The sequence below is a fragment of the Eretmochelys imbricata genome, chromosome 6 (assembly GCF_965152235.1).
Source record: "Eretmochelys imbricata isolate rEreImb1 chromosome 6, rEreImb1.hap1, whole genome shotgun sequence".
Lineage (NCBI taxonomy): Eukaryota > Metazoa > Chordata > Testudines > Cheloniidae > Eretmochelys > Eretmochelys imbricata.
In genome coordinates, this window is record NC_135577.1 from 123122024 (window position 1) to 123144522 (window position 22499).

At 42.5% G+C, this 22499-nt stretch overlaps 1 protein-coding gene across 4 annotated transcripts in view; it reads right to left on the reverse strand.

Moving 5' to 3' along the window:
• Nucleotides 1–973: 973 nt before the first annotated feature.
• The window catches only part of TMEM260 (transmembrane protein 260), a 48446-nt gene continuing 26920 nt past the window's right edge, over nucleotides 974–22499 (reverse strand). The window contains exons 5-16 of one of the 4 annotated variants that reach the window (XM_077819573.1): nucleotides 19675–19788; nucleotides 16909–17088; nucleotides 13460–13500; nucleotides 12350–12433; nucleotides 11763–11880; nucleotides 11177–11349; nucleotides 9375–9546; nucleotides 7301–7449; nucleotides 4929–5105; nucleotides 3716–3769; nucleotides 3115–3205; nucleotides 974–1846 (exon numbers count right to left, since the gene is read on the reverse strand). In XM_077819573.1, coding sequence (XP_077675699.1) covers nucleotides 1808–1846; nucleotides 3115–3205; nucleotides 3716–3769; nucleotides 4929–5105; nucleotides 7301–7449; nucleotides 9375–9546; nucleotides 11177–11349; nucleotides 11763–11880; nucleotides 12350–12433; nucleotides 13460–13500; nucleotides 16909–17088; nucleotides 19675–19788 — 1392 coding nt within the window. In that variant the 3' untranslated portion in view covers nucleotides 974–1807. Of the gene's footprint in view, nucleotides 2013–3114; nucleotides 3206–3715; nucleotides 3770–4928; nucleotides 5106–7300; nucleotides 7450–9374; nucleotides 9547–11176; nucleotides 11350–11762; nucleotides 11881–12349; nucleotides 12434–13459; nucleotides 13501–16908; nucleotides 17089–19674; nucleotides 19789–22499 lie in introns of all 4 variants that reach the window. The other 3 variants (XM_077819571.1, XM_077819572.1, XM_077819574.1) reach the window with 3 other exon arrangements.

Sequence of the window (22499 nt, forward strand, 5' to 3'; positions counted from 1 at the left end):
AAAGCTCCCACCTCTCATTTCAAAGTGAGGTAGATCAATGCAGAACAAAGGGAACACAGATCAAAGGAAATTTTTAGTGCGCAGCAGCAGGGTCCACCTGGACACTTGGTGCATGCGCTTAGTGCATTTAGCACCCCAACTTGCTCACAACTAAGTTTTCGTGTAGACAAGCTCTGAGTCACGCTGGCAATTTTTCTGATTTTATAACCACATGTTCCCATTCTTCTCAGTGTTTGCAAATCCCCCACCACAAACATGGAGCAACTGACTATTCAAAACGTGCTGCCAAATGTACACAGTGACCAAAATGGAAAGAAAGAGAGGAAAATATTTTTCTCTAATATTGTAGCGTAACAACTGGAGGGTAAGAACTTTCAGACAGAAGGGTGATCTTTAAGTACTCAGTGTCCATTTAAGCCTTTATGGAACGGAATGAATCTGTTACATTTAAAAACACAGACCTACACATGAAGAATATCTGAGAAATATCAGAGCTGGTAAGTGGAGTAACAGTCCAGAATCACATATGCACAGACAGATATATACATATATCGGGCGGAAATCCATATCATAAATTGCAGAGCCATGTGATAAACATATGGTGCACCTTTGACCATTTCTCCTGCACTCTGCTCACTATACAATCTCCACTTCTTCTAAGGTTCCAAACCTCAAAATAGCTTTGATCAGTGGTAATTGAAAAGAAGAAGAAAAAAATATCAACCTGCCACATAAATGTTTCCTCTTTCTCCCCAAAAATTACCTCCACCAAGATTCCGTTGTGGGCCAGCAACAGCTTCTCTAAATCTAAAAATATCTCAAGGGCCTGCAAGGCTAGAAACGGGAACGTTATAATCACTGGGAAGGTAAAATTCCTACCTTGCCAGTGGGGGCCCAGCACTCAGTTTTAGCCCTTGAAAGACCAAATAAAAAGGAATAAATATCAGTAACAAAATAAAATACAGACCAGCTATTTTAGGTCATTTTTAGACAATTTTATTGGTCCCTTGAGCCTGACACAGTTCGACTCATGGTAACCAACTCACTTGGCTCCATAGGAAAGACGAAAAATAGTTCAGATAAAATGCTCTAAAACATTCCTAAAACTATTTTTTGTAGCATCTGTGACATCTACAGGATGCGTGAGAGAGTAGTGAGGTGTAAAGGTTTTACCAGCACTCTTTCTGGATAACTTGTGTAACTCAATCATGGCTTCACCCACTATGAATAATGATCCTATATCCCAGACACCCACACACACCCACACGCACTCTTTCTCTAATGGAAGTGTATAATATTGTGCACAAAGATATACAAAATAGAGATATTTTACACAGCTGAAACTCTACAACAGAAAGAACTTTTAGTAGGAAATGAATTTCATATATTTATGAAGTAATTATACATATCAAATAAAATCAATGGACGTATCTGCACGCACAGTATTTTGGATTTCCTCACTTTTTTTTTTTTTTTTTTAAACACAGTGCTTAATTTGGTAACAAATTTTTTTCTACACAAATCAATGTGAAGGGCGCGCTGGCTACCAGAACTCTTCATCTGGCGACAACTAAAAGAAAGAACAGTGCTACATTTCCATCCAGGAGGCCACTTGATTTCCTTCTGCTATCACGTCTGTCGTATTTAAAAAACCTTCTCATGTTGTTAACTAACAGATTAAATTTTACCTCCCAACTTCAGAATTTTAACACTTCAGAAAGCAGGTCCACAAACGGGTTCTATACAGCCAGCTGCTTCAGATCTTTTTTCATTTTTCTCAGCCCCTGCAGCTCTTTCTTCAGGTGTTTTACAGCCTGCAAAATATCGGCTCGTTGGGGATCATCCTCTGCTTTCGCCGTATAGAGGAGGAAATGTTTAACAGTTTCAGATAACAACACTTCAGGGTCCACATCCACCTTATGCAGATGCAGCATCCTTTCGCAAGCTATTGCATAGTTTTTATGCCAATTGACTGGATGTTTTTTGTGTGAATTGATGATTTCCTTGTACGACTGTAAAAATAAATAAAATATGAAGCGCACACACATTTCTCTCTCTAGTGGCTTTTTCAGAATTTTATAGTGTTAAGAAAACAGACAAGATCAACATCATTTTGATGGCCACAATCTAGAATGGCATGTCTGTGAAATCAATCTAGTAGTAATGCAGAGAAGTATGAGTTGGAATATCATTGGGTGGCAAAAATATGTCATTTACTAGAACTGCTATGTTTTCTTTAGAATGCTGCAAATAAATGATATAACCCCATCCCCTGACATAATATACTTCCCTGAGAGAGTTGTTACACTATGGAAAAAAGATTCAGCTGTAATGCATGGAAAGACATTTATCATAGTTCAGAAGGTCAGGACATCTTAAACAGGACTTAAGCAGTCCATTGACTTCAATGGGACCATTCACATGCTCCAAAGTTAGGCACATGCTTAGGAATCTGCCTGACAAGGGGATGACTCAAACTCTAAAATGTTACACAGCAGGGAACAATTTAAAGAAAACTATTAATAGTTCATCTCTTGGGTTAAGACGTTCCTCATCTCTACCAACGGAGATTATTAGTTTTGCGACTGTGCATCACTTAATACCATTACCAATAAGGTACTACCAATGAGCCACTGATGAGGTCACAGCTAATATTTCTAGTGGTGTGAAGTACAGCACAACTTATTTCCAGAACGAAGATTTTAGAATTTTATATATGCTGGCACAGCTGTGCATAGACATGGGGACTAGTGTGCACAGGGAACTTCAGTGCTCAATTGGCATGGTTTAGGAGTACATAATGCAACAAAACAAGGTGCTAGCTAGAGAGAAGATGTTTTGAGCATCACCTTTATTTGCTAACTGAATGACCATCCAGACATGCTGCTGCAATTGTTTGGGGGCAGGCCTTTAAAGCGGGAAACAGGAATGGATAAAATCTCTGAACAATCCCCTTTTAATTTGCTATATACTTGGATTGGATGAACAAGAACACATCCAGCACTCATGCTATCTAGCTATGTGTATGTGCCCTGGGCACTAACACAGCACTAGAGATAGCTCGCCAACAACAACAACAAAAGGAAAAAAAAAAGGTGACAAAAAGTTACCTACATTGTACGCAAATGTATAAAGTTGAGATTTTATATCTGCAGACACGCTAGCAGTTTCTGCAAGGTCAAAAATAAAGAAGGCTGTTTTCATCCTAGAAAACAGAATAAACTCCATCACGACAATTATAATAATTTTTAAATACAACTAGATCACTTCACATTAATAGGCAAAACCTTCAATATTATCTTATGGAAGATGCATCCACAAAATCCCCTTATAATTGTATATGAAAGCCCACCTCTCCTCCACTTGAAAGTCTGCTGTGGATTACATTTGACACAAATATATTTCCTCACTCTATCTCCAAACTATCCTCTCCTTCATCGAGACATTTACAGCAAAATCCACATTACTGCAGGACCCCGCAACAGAATTCACTCAGTTCTAACCATTTCATCAAGCTGATGTACAATCCATAGGATGCAGGGAATTTTCCTTATAAGCAAGTCTTCCTCTAGACATTTATTTTTTTCTGAGGGGGAAATACTTCACTTCGCGGCAAAGCAACACCCGTTATTACAGCACCCACTTTGACATGCGTTTCACGGCAACAAATTGAAACCATTAGCCGTGGGTTGCTGGGAAGTGAAGGGAACCTCACCTGGCTTGCCACATCTCTTCATTTGCTACAGCTTCCCAGGAAGATGGATCAAACCTAAAAAATAATTAAAGTGAAATTCAACCACGCTGCCTACAGCACTGCGTTTCATCCATTGGACTCCAGGCATATCACCCACTGCACGATCATCTTGCGCTCTACGACAAAACCCCTTCCCCTCCAACTTCTCAGATTATAACTCACCTAGGCAGAAGGAACGGGGCCATGAAGTCTAGGGCACGGCAGCAAGGAATGCAGAATGAACCTGCTCCTGGATAAACCTTATTTTTCTCGCTAGATATAATCTCTTGCTGCTCCTTTTACACGTCTCACAGTGCCCTGACTATTCTCAGCCTGGGCAGCCTGATATAAGCACCCTTTGTAGCTCTGTTTGTGACGCTTTGGGAGTTAGATAAGTGATGTCCTTAATACTCTTGGTCCCTGTGAACAGGGAAAAGAAGATCTGAGCCCAGTGAGTCACCAAACTGGCCTGTGTCTCATATTTTAACACTGCGGGCATGAAAGAGTAATATAAGCAGGAACTACGGAGATTATAATTTTACACTTTAAAAAAAACCACAATTATTTTATTATTAAATTGGGGAACAGAAGTTGCAATTCAGCACAGCACTTAAGCATATGTTTAAATGCCATTGACTTCACTGGGATTCAAACATGTGCTTAAGTGATCCACTGAATAGAGATGGACTTAAGGACATGCATTTAAGTGCTCTAGTGACTAGGGGCCTTTGTGCTCTTGAAGACAAGGGATCACAGCACTGACTACAACCGGAAAAGGAGTGAGATGGCTCTTTATAAGAGCCCCTACCCAGCTGTGTGGCTGCCCCATAATTTCGACTTGACGTGCCAACAAATCTATAGTTATGAAATACCCCACCAGTCCTACAGATCCTCACTAGCCCATTCCCAAGCCTCTCTCCTACAGACACTATCCATCCTGGGGAGTGGAGCCACACTCACCATGGTGGAGGAAGACTGTGATGACACCTCTACACCAATTTTCACTTGTGACCGCATCAGTGTTTGAGCCTCTCTGAAGGTGAACAGCTACGAGAATTAACACTGCAGCACACAGCTCCCCCACTGTTTATGCTGGTGGCAGAAGACTAATTAAACAGGAAGACACAGCACAGAGTCCTCATGATTTACGAGGCCAAGACAGACAAATAAGATTTGAAACAGTCGCGCTTCATACCTTCCATAGTCTTCAGTCCAGTTATAGATGTTCCTTGTAAGATGTATCCACTCTCCTGGGTTAAAAACCGTTCCTGAAGAAACCAATTTGTCACAGGAACCCCATGGCCAAAGTGAATGGCTTTTTCTCCAAGTTGAGTCCCCTTCGTTAAGTCCTATGCAGGCAAATGCTTCCTTACTGTCAACAAACAGAGAGACTCCGTTATTTGTAAACGCTTCCAGCGTTCACTGCATCGCTCACCACTACAACGGAAAACAGCTCCTCCCGAGCGTCGCCCAGTACAAAGCACGGCATCTGGGATAAGGCGCAGGCAATGAACCGGGAGAAGATCTGAAGATCTGAAAGAAGTTCAGTGAGTATGTGCTACTTGGGACTGACAAGGAGGGGGGACTGTTGCAACATCCCAGCAGATAATGACTCCCCTGCCTGGCGGCCATTCACATCTGCAGCAGCTATGGCGCCAGCGGCAGATGGTTTTGTCCTGAGGCTCCTGTTGGCAGCCGCAGTGACAAACAGGTCATCTGCTGACCTCCAGGCTGGGCAGGTGGGAGAACGGGCCCTGCCGGTGGTGGGCTGGGTGATCAGTTGCAGGGATGGGTCTCCCTGACAGTCTTGAAATGGGCAGGACTCGACTAACAGGTGTGTGCAAGAGTGAGGAGGGGGGAACCCCTGTTCCCCTGGCTTGTGTTGGTGGAGGGGGCTCCTTATTCAGTTTCCAGGTGGGGGCCGGGCAGGTGTACACTAGCACATAGAGAGACAGGCTGCAGTAGCTGCAGGACTTCCACTCAGTGGAGCAATAGCTTGGTCTGTCTCCTCCTCAGGTGTTCCTGGGGGGCTAACGAAGGAGGGAGGAGTCTACAGGAACAACATCCCCCCTAGAAGAACTGATGTGGGGCAGAAGGGAGCCCAACACACACACACACACACACTGTCTGCTGAGGTTGCGGCAACAGAGGGCGCACTCAGGGAAGGGGCTGCCCAGGGCAGAGTGAATGTAACTCTTTCTATGCCAAAGCGTAGGCAATGACTCCGCCTTCTCCCCATGCAGCAGCGTGTAGGTGTATCTGCCAGTGCTGCGTAATCCACCTCCCCTCCTTCCATTCCATTGAATCTATTAAGGTATTTCTAGCACCCCTACCACTGGGCACCAGATAGTAAACTGGAAGTTATCTTGCAGTCTGTGAGCTCTACAGTGACCCAGTCAGGCTGAAAGGAGAGTATCTAAGTCTGAAAACACACAGATGCAGACACACACACGCAGAAACAGTTTTTTCCCAGAGGTCAACTGTTAAAATACTTACTTACAATATTAAAAAAGGGAAAATTACCAGACCAATATCTTAGGAAAGGCTTTCTATCCCTATCAATTAATGCAGAACAAAACTATTAGAACTCTGGTGTTATGAAACAGCATTAACTGACTTGCTCAGAATTGCAGACGTAGCCTTTGTCAGGACTGGAATCAGAACTCAGGAGTTCCGGGTCCCGGTCCTGTGTCCAGACCACACAGCTCTGTCCTCGAGAACTGCAGCTAGGAGACCTGGCAATTGGACATTCAGCACTATATTGCCTATCCTTATACAACGGTCACCCCTATGTGTGTCACAATCTTTATTCATTAGGTGCACACTGTTATTAGCACAGTGCTGTGGTGTGCACAGCATTTGACTTGCTGGGCTTTGAATATTGAAACCACTGCTGTGTTACACGCCCATCAAGGCCATTTAACTTTAGAAGGGGAGTTTCTGTGGATTAGTCTAATGTTCCATCCAATATTGCACCTCTGGAATGGCTAATACTGGATGCTTCAGAGTGAGGTAAGGAGACCCCTCCAGTGCACATGGCCAACTGGGAACCATCACACCATGGAATGGAAACACATTTCTTCCTGACCACACCTGACAATTGTCTTATGCCTTGAAGCCCTTGCCATGTTTCTCCTGGCTAGTCAAAATGTGGATGCTATTCTTATTCATGTGAGTGTTTAATCCTTTCTTTGCTCTTACTAGGCTATTTTTGTACAATGTTTATTCCTGGAGTACCTTCATTCTATACTACTAAGATGGCTGCAGTGTCATGAAGGGGAAACGACAAGTTTTCTCTCCACCTGTGGTGATTTCAAGTATGTAGGAGCTTTGCTTTTTTTTAACTGAATTGTGCCAAGATCTTTTGAGCAGTCTTTATTAATCACCTTTTATTTTTCCTCCTGAACAATAAAGTTTATAGCTGGACAGTGTTACTTCGGCCTAGACATTCAATTAGATCAGTGGGGGAAGTCAGTGTAGACAAGTGGTCTTTTGGAATGTAATAGCTGCTGCTACGTAAACAATTTTACGAAAAAAGCTTAAAGGTTTTAGGAAAGAAATGCTTACTGTTTATTTACTTTGAGAAAATGATGGAGATTAAACGTGAGCGCTCCATCGGGTAATATTCCTTCCACAGGATTCCACCGCCTCCCAGGAAAAGAGATGCCTGGCAAATGCTTAGACATCTTTGGTAAATACCACTCATAAGTCATCATCTACCACAAAAGATAAAGAAAATATTAAAATGATCTAAACTTTAAGACAAAATTCCCCACCCGCACATACACAAAAAAAATGTAAGTTTGCACAGATTAAAAAAAAAAATTTGGCTCAAGAGAGTCTAGAAAAACCTCTCTGCATGTGTAAATGTATCCACTGACTAGAGATGTGCAAAGATGCTAAAGTTTGGTTAAACACTAGGCAGCGTATTTTGGTTTTGCAGGCAAATCAAAAAACCTTGCAAAATAGATCATTTTACACATTCAAGGTTTCAGTGCTCATTTGTGACAAAGTGAAATAAGCGATCTCCTTTTCCATGTTAAATAATTCTTTCCTGCTTCTAGGGCTACAAGGGGAATGAAATAAACCCTACAAACATACCACAGATATAATCATAAAAGGACTCGTTAAGGCAGCTTTATAAAAACTGTACAACTAGGAGCCTGGAAAATCTCACTCACAAGACAGCAAAGGACACAGAGTGCAGGAAAAGAGCCACAACATTGTACAAAATGCCAAACCCCATCACTGGCATACTGCGGTCAGCATCTTGCTTGGGGTGGGGGCCAGGGACCTGCTCCCTTCTTGCAATGCCTTGTGGGGACAGCTGACAGACTTGCTCCCCCTTTTAACATTTTCCAGGTGCCTTTCTGCACCCACGGGAGTCTCTCTCTTTGCTGGCCAGTCACAAGAGGCTTTAGGTCCAGTAACTTCCCAAACAGCACAAATATTGGCTGTAAGTGACATCCGAATATTTTCAGTTATCGATTACTTGGGCAGCCTATTCCCCCTCCACCTCCTGTTGTCTGTGGTGCTGAGAAGAGAGCACCGGAGGTAGAAGCACTGATCAGTGTCCCATCACTGCATCTGCCTCTGACTGAGCTCTTCCTCTTCTTCAAGGAAGGGGTATGATGATGTCCTTCTGAGAGCTCTCCTCCCGGCAAACTGGTAGGTGGAAGAAGGGGGGCTGGAGGGGGCAGGAATGGCAAAAGAGGCATGCGGCAAGAGGTACAATCTTACACCAGGGAAGACAGATTGGGCACAAGCGTCGGGGAAAGGAGGAAGCAATCTTTTGCAATAAACGATGAAGCTTCCCATTCAATGGCAGAGCTCCATTGCGGGTGCTGGGTCAGAACCCCTCTGTGAGAAGGCCAATTGCCATGGCTGCTCTCAAGAATCTGCATTTGAGAACATCTCATTGAGCACTTCACCTGCCTCATCAGAATAGCCCCAAACTCTTGTCACAAAAGTAAGTGACCCATGGTCGTGGATTGTGGCTACTTTCTTTGGGGTCCTTTCTGTCATTCCTCTACAAACTGTGCAACCCCTGATCAGTGTTTGAAAGTTACTTGCAGCTAGTCCCAAGGGGAAACCTCACACTGGACGGCTTGTTACCTTGAGAAAATGTATCTTTTTAATTAAATTAAAGTCACATGGCTAACCATGTGGAAACCTCATGGGCCATTGCATAAACACACACACTGATACCGGTATCTCCATATTGACAGGTGAAAAAACACTTTTCTTTTACATTTACAGATTTGCCATATTCTTCTTCACTTCTTCCTCACACCCACTGGCTATTGTGGTACCCTCTTGTTGGCATACATGCTCCACTCTAAGCCAAAAGCACGAGCGATAAAGTTCAAGCGAAACTTCGTGCCACTCTGGAGGAGTGCTGGAGGCACAACCTTGCAACAGAGAAAATGGGCCCTCATGGTTTGAACACATCTTCTGAGTCAAGCCCAGTCGCTTCAAGTCTCAGAACTTGGAAACTTCAACTAGACCCTGAACGGCAGGAGACTATTTATAAAACAACGTTATAAATCAGAAAAATGAAACATAAGGAAAAAGTGAAAAGCTGAACCTGCATTTGTTTTCTATGACAAAGTTTTGGATTGCCTCCTATGTATTTACCTACCTCCTGATCCACTAATGTGACATCAGGCCTCATTCCCTCACAATAATGAAGGTAACGAAGAGAATTCCCTGGTAGGTCTCCTCTGAGCAAGATTATTGCATCAGGTGGCATGGAGGACAAAAGGTTCCTTGCAAATTTATCGACAACGTAATTGCGGCTTTGGTCACAAATGCTTAACAGAAGAGATCAAAATATAAACATCTTAGAATAGACATTGATGGGGGCTTTAAACAATTTTATTTGATAGGCAGTCAGAAATATAAATGATACCGGATAGCTATTCAATAGTATTTTTCACCCATAGATCTCAAAGCCTTTTATGACTATCACAATCCCCATTTTACAGATGGGGAAAATGAGACACAAAAGTTGAAGCGACTTGCTCAAGGTCACATAACCATATAACCCATACCAGCGTTTATTAGTTTTAGCTGCAAGTGCCAGTACAATGAAATGTCTGATAGTGTCAATTAAAAACCATTTTTCTCGCTTTAAAAAATACCTCAGTGTATTGAGAATCTCAGCATGGGAATATAAAGTCAGCCGGAGAGGGGCAGATTTACACCAGCTGAGGAGGTGGTTCATTTTAAAACAAAAACAAACAAACATTAATAGGTAGCTCCAACTCAAAATGTCTGTGGTTTTCCAAACTGCATAGACCCCACACAGTCACAGGCTTTGGGATAGGCTGTTGAATGACTTTAGAGCACAGGCCGAGATGCCTCGGAGGCCAGTAGTAAGTTGAGGAGCTGCCTATGAGGAAGGAACTCATGAATTCTCCACTTCCCACACTTCACTGCTTCTGGCTCTTGCAACCTTTCTCCTTCAGCATGCAACCACCAGAAATTAGTTCATACCCAAGCTGGAGAATCTTTGGCTTGGCCATAGAACAGGGCTCTGGTGAGACCTTAACTCCCCAAAAGTACCCAGAGAGGCAGGCAAGGCATGTGGAAAGCCAGAGTAGAGCAGCGGAAGGTCTAAGTGGCTGTTCTGGCCAACTGAAATGCGTAACCCTCTTATTGAAATAAAATGCAAATGTATTGCTTTGTTTGAAAACAATTTAATTCACCTCCATGTTTTCCTTCTGACGCTCCAGGAGCCCCAGCTCCCTGGTCCAGAGTGCCACCTCTGGTCCCAGAGAAGGAGTAAGGGCAGGCGATGGAGCAGATTATATTCCACATGGCTTCAGCAGTCAGGTTGGAACACTAGAAGCAGGGGATTTGTTTTCTTGCCATAAAGGGAGATCAAAGCATAGGACAGAGGGGCAGTGCAGAAGGATGGAAAGGGTGATACCAACACAGTTGGACGGCACTCCCTTGCATGGTTCAGAAAGATGGCATCAACAAAACCCGATTATGGAAATAACCTGAGGCCACTTTGGGTGGTGGCTCCAGGGACTTGGGTGCTGGGGAGAGGGCCTGCAGGACAGAATGGTGCTTCTCTAGGATGAGTAGGAGGCAAAACAACATTGCATGTCAGAAGGTCTTCAAGACACTGCCAAAAAGGCCCTGGACAGCACTGTCTCCAAACCCATCTCTGGATGTGGCCTTTGACCTGCGACCTTCCTTCCCCAAAGCCAGCAAAGAAAACAGCCCCCAGGCCTTTTACTGCCTTTGTACGCCCTCTGAGTCCATCCAAGGAATCACCCCAATTCCTCCACCCCATTGCCAAAAATTGGCCTTTTAAAGTTTGATAAGCATTTGAGAATTGAGCAGTATGGTTAGGGCCACTACAAATCCGAGATGCATGTGGTAACAGGGCCACGAGGTCCCGTCAAGAAGTATTTCTGGGGTATTTGTTACCTGTAATTGGCATAAATTTGACTAGTAACAAGAGCAGCGGCGGAAAGCCACTCCACGCACTGCAGCACACGGTTGTTCTCAAGCACTGTACTTCCGACGGAGACAAGAGAGGCCAGTCCTAGTCCCGCTAGAACAGCGACCACTGCATTGCTCTGCATCCAAAATCGTTCCACCTACGGCTCAAAACACAGCGAGAATGGACCCAGCTGACAGGCATGTCGTTATTATTTATTTGTATGTGGCAGAGCTCACAGTGGGCTCAGCACTTTCCAAGTTCCCAGACAGGATAGTCTCTGCTTGGAGGTGCTCACAGATAAAGGGCAGACAGAGATTAAGGAAGAGGAACAAGAAACAGGGACTTTTTATTTAAATACAGGTCACCTCGCTTCAAACATACATTTCTAGACAACAACCTCTTCATATTTCACACATTTTATAAGAAAGTACACTACTTATTTGTATTTCTTACTAAGTTTTATGTGGCACTGTCTAGACCTGCACCCTCTGATGAAATAAAGATAGATAAGGGTAGCCCACTGAACATGATAGGTGCCTCTTTATAAAATTAATATAACACAAAACTTACCACACCCATAAAAAGTGGTTTTGTAATATCCAAATTTGCCCTCCAAGCAAAGAATAACGAATAAATGCAGAGCATTCCAGTAAATAGGCATATCATTGAAGACTTCTCCTGCTTAGCCCTAAAAGAAACAACATAGCATTCCACTGAAAATGATTAAAAGGAGAACAGAAAAGTAATATTTATCTTGAAAAAGCAATATATGTATATTTAAGACAATGAATTGGCCTCTAGATAAACTCAGTCCTGCCATGAGTGCAGGGGACTGGACTAGATGACCTCTCGAGATCCCTTCCAGTCCTATGATTCTCTTTTATTACTAAAGATAAAAGTTCTCTCTTTTCAAAGTGCACCACCAATGGAAGGATTCCAGAGCTACACATTAAACACTAAGTTTAATTTAGAAGAATCACTAGGTCATCAGCAACAAGTAAAGTTTGTCTAATTAAGGCACAGCAGCAGCAGATTCTCTGAAAGTGGGCACTGTAATTAAAAATGGTCGGTACTGGCACAGTGCTGAAAAATGTTACTCTAAACTATCATTCAGCCGATAACCAAAGACAGAATAGAGCATATTCACTCTGACTTACTGCATTGCTGTACGTAGCCACGCCACAATCGCAAGGGCTGGGACAGTAAAGGAAAGTTCTGTTTTCATGTGTGTTACCTGCGAACTATGGAGAAATCAATGGTTATTTCATCCCCCCAAATCACAGTTGGCACAAAATATCGGTGACAATACAGCATAAGCACAGTGTCATGGATTCCTGTTGCGCTGTGATACAGCTGTATGAAATTGCAACCAAGATGTTTTGTATTTCAAAAAGTGGAACGAACATCATTTCAGTTGACACATCCCACCATCGGGGGACAGAGAAAAGGAGAAACACTGTCGTTTCCTGCCCTTCTCTGATTCATTTCATTATACAGCGCAGTGCCCATCCATTTGTCTGGGTGCGTCTCAAAAATGCAGAAGAGTGCCTTTAACCTCTCGCACCACCATCTCCTCACTACAGAGGAAGGCAAATCAGAACAAAGCTCAGTTCCTTATGGCTGGCTGACACCAAAGCTACTCTGGGCTAAGCCTGCTCTAGCTCTCAGCTAGCTGCCCTGCTCTTGATGACGGCGACTGGTGAGTGGCGGAATCGTGATTTGCGCATTGTAGCGATGAGCTCTTCTTACCTGGGATGGGTGGGTGCAGCAACCACAGGTTACTGGAGCCCTCAAGCTGAAGTAGCTGCCAGAGAAATAGCTCTCCTGCCATTGCAGAGGCTGGTGGTAAAATTACTCCCTTTGCAGGGCACTCCAGCACCCAGCCTAGATACTTGGACTGTGTGAAGCAAACGGAATTTAGCCCTTCCTGCTCCGAAACAGCACTTTCTGACTTACACAGCATATACCACGTCTGCTCGGCAGCAGGAAAAAATACCAGCGTCCCACTGAGTAGGCATCCACCCTCTTCCTTTGGTATTTTTATTTAATAGAGAATTAATGTCAACAGCTGTCATGTGCATCATCCCAGGGCCAAAGCTGGGCCTAGACACACATGCCAACATGGCCACATGCTTTCTAGACATCCCCTGCCCAAGCTATGAAGTCCATAAACTCAGCACTTCAGGAAAGGAATAATTATTACAAAGAATAATTGAGGGAACAGGGATGACCCCACAACTTCGGGGTGCGTTAAAGTTTTTACTCACAGCAACATCTCTCTCATAGTGGATCCTGTCTCTGATTTGGCCTAGACACAAAAGTTAGAAAAAACATATGCTTAGACTGTACACTGTTTGCGATGCTGCCTGTGTTTTCACTGTGTAGGTGCAGAGTGCTTAGTACAATGGGGCCCCAACTGGAGCCTCTGGGCATGACCATAATACAAATAATAGTGATGACCTTATATTTTTGAAGACAAAACTCTAGTGGAAGTTTTGCTGTGATATAATCTTCCAGCAGTTTACATTCCTTTTGACATCCAGTTATAAATTGTACTGTATTTCATGCATGCAATAAGAACTTTCTTCATTTCAAATACTACAACATTATTGTTTCTTCCACCCTTTCAGAAACATATTATACACCTTAGCAGAATCTTAACTGCATCCTAAGTCTGCTTTGTGACTGTCCTGACAGTCTGTGTCGTACGTGGGTGTTGTCCCGTGTCTTAAAATACACAGAAGCCATTCACAGACAGTAAAAATATCAGCTCAAATGGGAAATTTGTTACTAAATGATCTATTTTCTGGGACTTACACCTCCCCCAATTTGAGATATTTGGGCTGCACTTCTCTTCCTGAATACTGGCAGCAGCTTGTGTTTGTCCACGTGTGCTGAGGGCTTGGCCATGCCCCTTCTTCCCTCCTGCCACCCCGTACAAAGCTGCACAGAAGTCCGGGATTCTTAGCAGCAGAGAAGAGTAAACTCTTCACAATAGCACTTTATTCAATTGTATTAACTACATACATGGACCTGAGAAGAGGCTATTGCAGATGTACCAACAGAAACTACCTCGCCTACGTACGTACAGTCGGGGAGAGAACAGTCCCAAAAAGGAAATAACCACCTAACAGACTTTCCATTCTAGACCCCAATCCCCACCCTCCTAGTATGAGATATTCAGGATGTCGTGAGCAGTGAGGAAAAGCTAACAGAAGAAGAAATAAATAGGACAGGAAAAAGATTCTCCTCTTCCCTACAATTAGCAGTATTTATTTTGGCATCTCTGCTTGGAACGATTTCCTGCTGGAGGATGCTGCTGCTGAAGACTGGACATCAAGCCTCTAGTGTTTTATAAAAGGTGTTAGTGGTTGAGTGCATGGTAGCTTTGTTGGTTTTCTCTGTGGGGGATGATGGCCTTCCTGCTCCGGGTGATGCAGTGGAAATGTGCTGAATGGGTTAAATCTCTTTCTAGAACTAATTTCTATGCAGCTGAATATGTATTGATTCAGCACTTGATCCACCCAGCTATGGAGGATTTACATGTTTTCAGACCCATACACTGAAACGGAAAAAAAAAAATGAATGAAGATGACATTCTCCTGAAGTAACTAGTTCTACTTAGATAAATGGTAGCAGCTCCTTTTTCATCTACCAGGCTTTTTCGTTTGAGTGTTGAGACTTTGGGATAAATGAAGGAAGAAAGCTTTCCTGTGAGCTATGGAAGAAAGAGTTTATCTTGGTAAAAAAAATTACACTGGAGCCCAAAGAATGACCTCACCCCTTGCGGAATCATGGACTCAAGCAAGGATCATGCTTTCCAAGAGCAGAGGTTCTAGAGAATCTTTTTGTCAACATGATTATGACGAGCGAGCACATCTTTACGGAGAGAAACCACAGGAAAAAGGATGCTATCAGCTCAAAAGGAGTGTTATCTAGAACTCATAACACTGTGGTCTGGCCCCAGGTCAGGAAAATAAGCCTGACTTTTTGGCTGGATACACGTTATCCTTCAGTAGCCTTGAACAAGCAGGTGACTACCAGACACTTGGATGTGCCTGCGGTTTTGATATTGTGCAGAGCTGAGATGTGGGAGGGTCTTAAGTTCAAAACTAGGCCATCATGTGAGAAACATAAGAAACCCAGAAGAGCTGGAACACTGTTCTTGGGGGTTTTTTTTCCTTTTTTTTGTGGAATATGTGTTTTTTTTTTTTTTTTTAAACACATCATAGTGTTCAGTTTTACACCAGGCTTCCCATTTGGTACTTGCTGTATCAAGTAGTAAGTTACAGATGTCCCACTCGTGGTTTGTTTCAGAATCTAGACAACTATTATAGTTTTATTCATCAGCCTGTTGTACTGTTCCCTTCTCGGAAACATAGATACATCCAAGAATTTTCTGATATCCTTGTTCCTGACTGTTGTCGCCTGCTGGATGAAGGCAGCTATTCCTAACTTGACATAAATAAGAGGATCTTGTTCAGTCTCTTGCCATCTACGAAGGGGTGGGAGGCCTGAAGGAGGCTTCCAGAGTATGTATCACCCTGGGTGAGGATTCTATCTTGGCTAGGCTAAGCTGCCAGATGCAGGTAACCCGTGGTGTAGGAGCAGGCCATGGGGTAAGTTGACCGGGGCTCAATTCCTGGGTGTCCAACTTGAGATGGCTTAAAGGGGCCTGATTTTCAGAAGATGGTTGTTGACAGAGTAGATCTGAGGGAAAGCTGAAGAAGCCTCCAAGACCTTCTGAAGGTAGCTTCTATCTTCCTACCTGCAAGATCTCTGGTGAATAAACTACCTTCGTCAAGCATTACAGCCTTTGCCAGAAACGCTGCACCTACGCTGCCCTTCGGTAAGGTTGTAGTGGTATTCTTTATAGCAAGGATGGAGCTTGTACCAAAAAGCTATGATGAAGCTACTGTGCACATTGGACTTTTCTACACAGAATCTTTCGGTTCTGGGACCCTATGGAGTTTGCCAAATGAGACATTAGTTTCCCACTCTTCTCCATTTACTTTTGTGAAGGAGGCATGAATGCAGGGATGATAACCAACTGCTCTCTTCTTGCTGCCAGAGGCAGAGAACCTGATGCAAGGATGGAAGGGGCCTGGCCAAGCCCCAAAGCTCCATGGACAAGTATGAACTAACTCCTGTATTTGCAGGAAGAGGGGCACAGTCAAAATGTTTCAGACTGGGGGAGAGGTCAAGAACCAAAAAACTCCTTTCGTTTTATGTAACATTTATACTAAGAAATACATTAGAAGTACATTCTTTTATAAATAAAATGAATGAATGAAAACTGATTGTGACACTTTTTAAACAGCTGAAATTTCCCCCAAGTTTTATAATTAAAAACCAACACAACTGAAGCTGTGTAATTTGACTTAAGACAGGGTCATTTAAAATTTACTTTTCAACCTTTCTTAACTATTGTTTATTCTTCATGCCAATACACACTGGTAACAGGACTGCAACTGAATGTACTTGTACATTTTCCAATAAATAACTGTATCCCGAATAGCATGAAGGTGGATTAAATTATTTTTCTACTCTCCAAGCCACCTTAGCGATCCCAAGAAACAAGCTCAGGAATAAAGTGCTAGAAGGTTAACATTTTACATCAATTCTCCTACAGGACACTGACCTAAATGAATGCAAAGGCTTTGCTGTTGCATAACTTCAAGAAGACTTTTCTCTTTTAGAAAATGACCCTATTTACCAGACTGAATGTCCCATATTCTTCCCTGAGAAAGTGGGTCAAAAATCCTTGAAAAGTCGTCTGGTCTCCCCATGTCCAACGTGCTTGATTTAGGTAGGACGAGGCAGGCAGATAGAGATAAGGCAGCAAACCAGCCAAGAAGCATAAGCCCAACTTCATCAAATGGCCAAAGGACAATTCCTGCACCAAAATGTGTCATATTGCACAACAATGTTTATTTTAGTTTAATCACACTGGAACTTCAAGAACAGATAAAGAAAAACATCAAATATATTTACACAGAGTTGATCTCTCAATTTATAGTAAGTCCCTACAAAATGCTATGTTAAACCTTACAATTTTGTGGATTACTAGGAAACTGCATCAAACTGATCTCCTTTGCATGGCAGGGTGAAATTTAAGTGAAGCAAATAATATTAGCTAGGACTCATGAGTATCATATGCATTGCATCTTTTACATTTAAATCATGTCATGACATGCATAGATGGCTGAAGCACTGCAAGGCTGAGATAACCCACTTTCCAGTGATTAAGAGTTGGCTGGTATTCCATCTGGCAAAAAAAAAAAAAGCTGTTCCCATGTAACCGCTTACATCATCATCAGGAGTCCGTTCTGCCATTTACTTTATCATGATCACACCGGCTAAACTGGGTCACTCAACTTCAGGGGTGGGATTTTGAAAACGCCTAAGGGAGTTAGGCGTGCAAGACTTTCAAATGGACTGCTGCTCCTAATTTCTTTAAGCACTTCTGAAAATCCCACTCTTGAATATTTCACGCTGCTTTTTTCGGGGGGGGGGGGTCATTCATTACATTTTAGTCAAACAAAAATACTTCCTTTCATATTTGAGTTTATTTGGGAGAGACAGTGTTTAAAACAACCTTCCACATACTGAAATGTAGTTTAAAAGTTGGTGGCTAAAGTTCCTTAAGACTGAGGTGGAGCAATCTTGGAAGACATTTTACTATATCAAATAACTGGTCAATTATAGGGTTTTCTGTCGCCCGGAACACCAGGATATCTAAAGCATTTCCGAGGTACATTGAATCTGCATGGCAAGCTCCCTACTGGAATTCATGGAGCTTTCTATTCTTCACCCACCTCTGGTTTAAAAAAAGGCTTTGCTTAGGGAATTATGTTGATTATAAAATTAAATGGTCATCATGCCAGTTATGGTGGAAACATTTTGGCAAAAAGGGCTTCACAAAACGTGCTGAATATAGTCAGGTTCTGTATCATTCCTCTAGAAAATGAGCCCCATGGAGCCAGAACATCTTATCCCCAGATCCCATACGTTTCACCCTGGGCTCAGTACGCTGCCTTGTCCCAGAGAAGAACAGCTGTTGTATTGGGTCATGGATACTGATGCAGTCAGGACCTGACCAGTTGACAGCTTTGAAGGTCAGGATCAAGATCTTCAACTGGCAATGGAAGCAAACTGGGAGCCAGTGGGAGGACTGAAGCCACAGCAGTGATGTGCTCACAACATCTGCCTCTTACTGTGCTTTGAGACCTACTGACGAAAAGCACTACGTAGGAGCTGGGCATTATTGATTATTTTTACTGAAGTGGGTCAGCACATTTTGTGCAAACTGAAGCATCTGCATTCCATCCATATCCAGGCAGAGGCAATGATTTATAGCAATCCAGTTTGGAAGTGAGAAATGTTTGATCTCTGGCTGGATCCTCACCAAGGAGGAATGTGCAAAGTTTCCTAGCAAGCCGGAGGTGGGAAAACACCACTGATGTTACCTGATTAGCGATACTTAACCATGAGTCTAACAGAATCGTGAGATTTTATACAACTTTGGCAAACAGGGGACTTTGACGGAAGGAGAGGACAGTGTTTCAACTAGTTTTTAAGACAAGCATCACTTTGGTCTTGCCCAGGTTGAGTTTGAGCCAGATGCTTGTCATCTGAAAGCTGATCTTTTGCAGACCTTGTGACATCCTTGAGATGGTGCTGTTTGCATTTGTGGAAAATGAGATATGCAGTATGGTGTTGCTGATGTATTGTTCACAGCAGAGCCTATGGCATCTCATCCCCCTCTCCAACCAGTTTCAGATAGATGTTGAAGTTGAGTTCTTTTGGAGAGGAATGACTGGAGCCATTTTACTGCTGTGCTGTCTACTCCAGCCATGCCATATGTTTGCAGAGAGGTTGTGCAATACTGAGATGTGAATACCAGGAGAAAGTCAGTACATGGAGACTAGTCCTGTGGGTTAAAAGGATTTCCATGCCACCGTCAGCCACCAGGAGCTCTGAGTTGTGAGGGCCAGACTGCTCCTACACTTCTCTGATCTCAAGGGAGTACAGTCACCATCAATTTTATCTACTCTTCTGTCTGAGGAAGGTCATTTTACACACAGAATATGCTCATAATTCCACACACTCGGAACTTCCACCACTCTGCTCATCACAGTACTAACAATGCTCTAGCTACATTGTAGATGGTCAGAAGACAGGGTCCCTGTCCCAAAGAGTTTACAATACAAATGGACGGCTCTGAGAATGCTCATGTGACTGACAGCTTCAAAATCCTTCAAAGACATAATCCTCGGCTGGGATGCCAGCCAGATGGATTGTGACTTTACGTTGTCTGTGGATCATGATTGACTAGCTTAGGCATATCATGAACTGTTGCCATCCATACACACATACTTCAATATAAAATCAGTGTCGGAAGAATTACCATCTGTCCTTTGAGTATACTAGAAAAACGACACTCTTTAATATTCAACTCAGCAATAGACAAGTTACCTACCTTCCCTTTGAAAAGTTGGAACAGAACCCATAGTACAATGCACAACACATAAAGCACTATGGTGTGCTGATTGCACAAACTAAGCCCACAGCAAAAGGCACCAACTTTCGATATCTGAAAGGAAGAAAGTACTTAAAATTATTCTGAAAAATCTGCAAAATATACACACAGTGAAACTGCATCAATGCTATGCGGTGTATTCTTACAATGGAAAGGCAGCTACCTTGTGTGTAATGTTCAATAAATATTTACAAAGAAAATATCACGTATGTCTAAATAGAGGTAAGCTAATTATTTTACTGGAAATCTATAAGAACTATTTCAGACTCCGTTTTTTTACAATGGTTATATCTTGATATCTATATAGGTAGACAGCATACGCAGATATGTGGTGGTAGTATTTATGTCATACCATGTACATGATGGTAATATCTATATGATAAATTGCAGAGCCAGAGTGATAAGCTGCAGATCCATGTGGTTAACTGCATGTATCATGGACCTCTGATCACCTTACCTACCCACTGTCTACTGGGAGTGCTTCTACCATCCCCAATCTCTCAGCAGCTTCTAACAACCTGCCTTCTTTCCCCCAAACGTGCAGTTTCCCCTAAAATTACATTGGTCTGAGGCGCAGCATAAATAATATTCAGTCCTGCACTCGTGACAGGTGTGGGGTCCAATATCTCACAACCCATGAGGGCTAGAAAGGGAACTTTACACTGCTGGAAAAGGGAGATCGCTCATAGTACTGCATATTCCCCAGCAATCAGATTCTAAAATCATGATTTTACTACAGACAGAGAAACTACTTTAGGTTGTTTCAGTGGTTTTAAAGATTTATTGGTGATGATTTTTTTCTCTCCCTCTCAGGCGTGCACAGCTGGCATCAGAGTTTAAATTTAAGCACCTTTGCTTCATGAGCTAAGAGAATTCAAGACAGTACCAATAAAATGCATTAAAACATTTCTAAAATAGTTTTTCTATAAAAAAAATAGCACATCCAACACATACAGCTTAGACCCAAGATTTTAGTGGGGTTGCTTATGACTACACGACTTTGTTACGTGGCTACCCCAAGCTCCTGCTGATAGAAGACCTTCTCCCATGCCAGAACATCACGTGTTCTGCATGCCCCCAAACATGCCCCACTAAAATCAATGGCAAAACACTTGAGAGTTTCAGCAGCAGCCTCATATGAGCATTGGGTCACCACCTTTAATCTTTGCCCCATGAACCATAAACATTCCCGTTATTTGAATTCATTGTCTACTTATCACCTTTGGTCTTTTTGTCTTACGTTTTGTCTGCAATATATGCCTACCACCAGCCTACTTCTATTCAGTGGGGTGCAGCCTCAGCTGGTGAAAACCGTCACAGATTCACTGAAGTTAATGGTGCTACAACAATTTACCAGATGAGGATCTGCCCTATATCACCTGCCCTTCCGCACTCCTCTGACGGGTCAGGCACTGTCGTCTCTTGCTACTCAGGCACTTTTAACATTGAAAATGGAACCATGGCATGGCTTTCTTTGAGAGTCCATTAAAATGGAAGAGATGCGCAATGCGAATGTTTGCTTTCACTGAGTGATGAAATAATATCAGCACGGATGTGAGTTTCTGTCAATAGTCTGGCATTTTCCTTTGAATATGATTTCCACCATTAACAAAGGATTTTTTTTCATCATTGCAATACTAATACATCTGACATTTTCAAACCTGCTTAACAGGTTTGGACACCCAGACCACATTTTTCAGAAGTCACTAGTGATTTTGGGTGATGAGCTGGAGGTGTCAAATGGGTGGGCCTGAGTCCCAGGAAGTGCTGAGCACCTGCCTTCTAAATACTAACCCCCTTTCCGGTGTACATAGTAGGATACCCCAAAAGTTGAGGCCACCAAAACCATTAGTCACTTTTGAAAGGGCACATCCATTGCATTAGAAAGGTAAGAAACTACTGATATTAAAATAGGAGTTGTGTGCTTTTATTCGTAGAACAAAAAACGTTCATTATTATTAACTTTTTTTATTTTGCATTTTTATCCAAAGCACTTTACAATAGTTAGCTAACAGTACAAACAACATTTGGAAAGATCATTAAGTGGTCCGCTGAGACCCTCAGCAATTTTCAAGTGGTCCGCAGGGAAAAAAAGTTTGAGAACCACTGCGTTCGGCGGCTCTGAAAATGTCAAATGACATCATTAAGGAATTTAGCAGTCAGTGATCCAGAAATGGTAGTAACCAATAAAACAATTGCTCTTCGTGATGTTTAATGCCAAATAAAAAAGCCCTCATCTGTCGCGAACCAGAAAACAGGTATGAAGACCCATTACAGCAGCACAGAATTAGTCTGAACTTCAAAAATTCTGGGCTACTTTTATTAAAAAAAAATTGTATTCAGAGAATTTACAGTGGTCATAAAAAGAGAGCTTATAAAAGAAGAATAGATATGATGTCCCCATGCTTAGGGAGAGTGAAGAGAAACACTAACCATTTTTAAAAATTGCTTGAATGTGCCATTTTTATGAAGTATGTAATGTGAAATTTATGGGCGAGATTTTCAAAGCTCTAGGGCTGATCAAAATTTCCCATCCAGACTTTCAATAGAACTTTGGGTTTTCAACTAAACAAGGATTTTTGTGGTTAGTTCCTGGTCTCCATCCAAAATACAGTCTTTTAACTGAAAAATAAGAACCTGAAAACCAAAAACTTTTCAGCGTTTTGACAAAAAGTTGCACTTTTCTGCAGAAAATTTCAATGAAAGCCATTTTTTTCTTTCATCATAATTTTCTACCCCACCTCCTGAACAGCACTCAATGACGC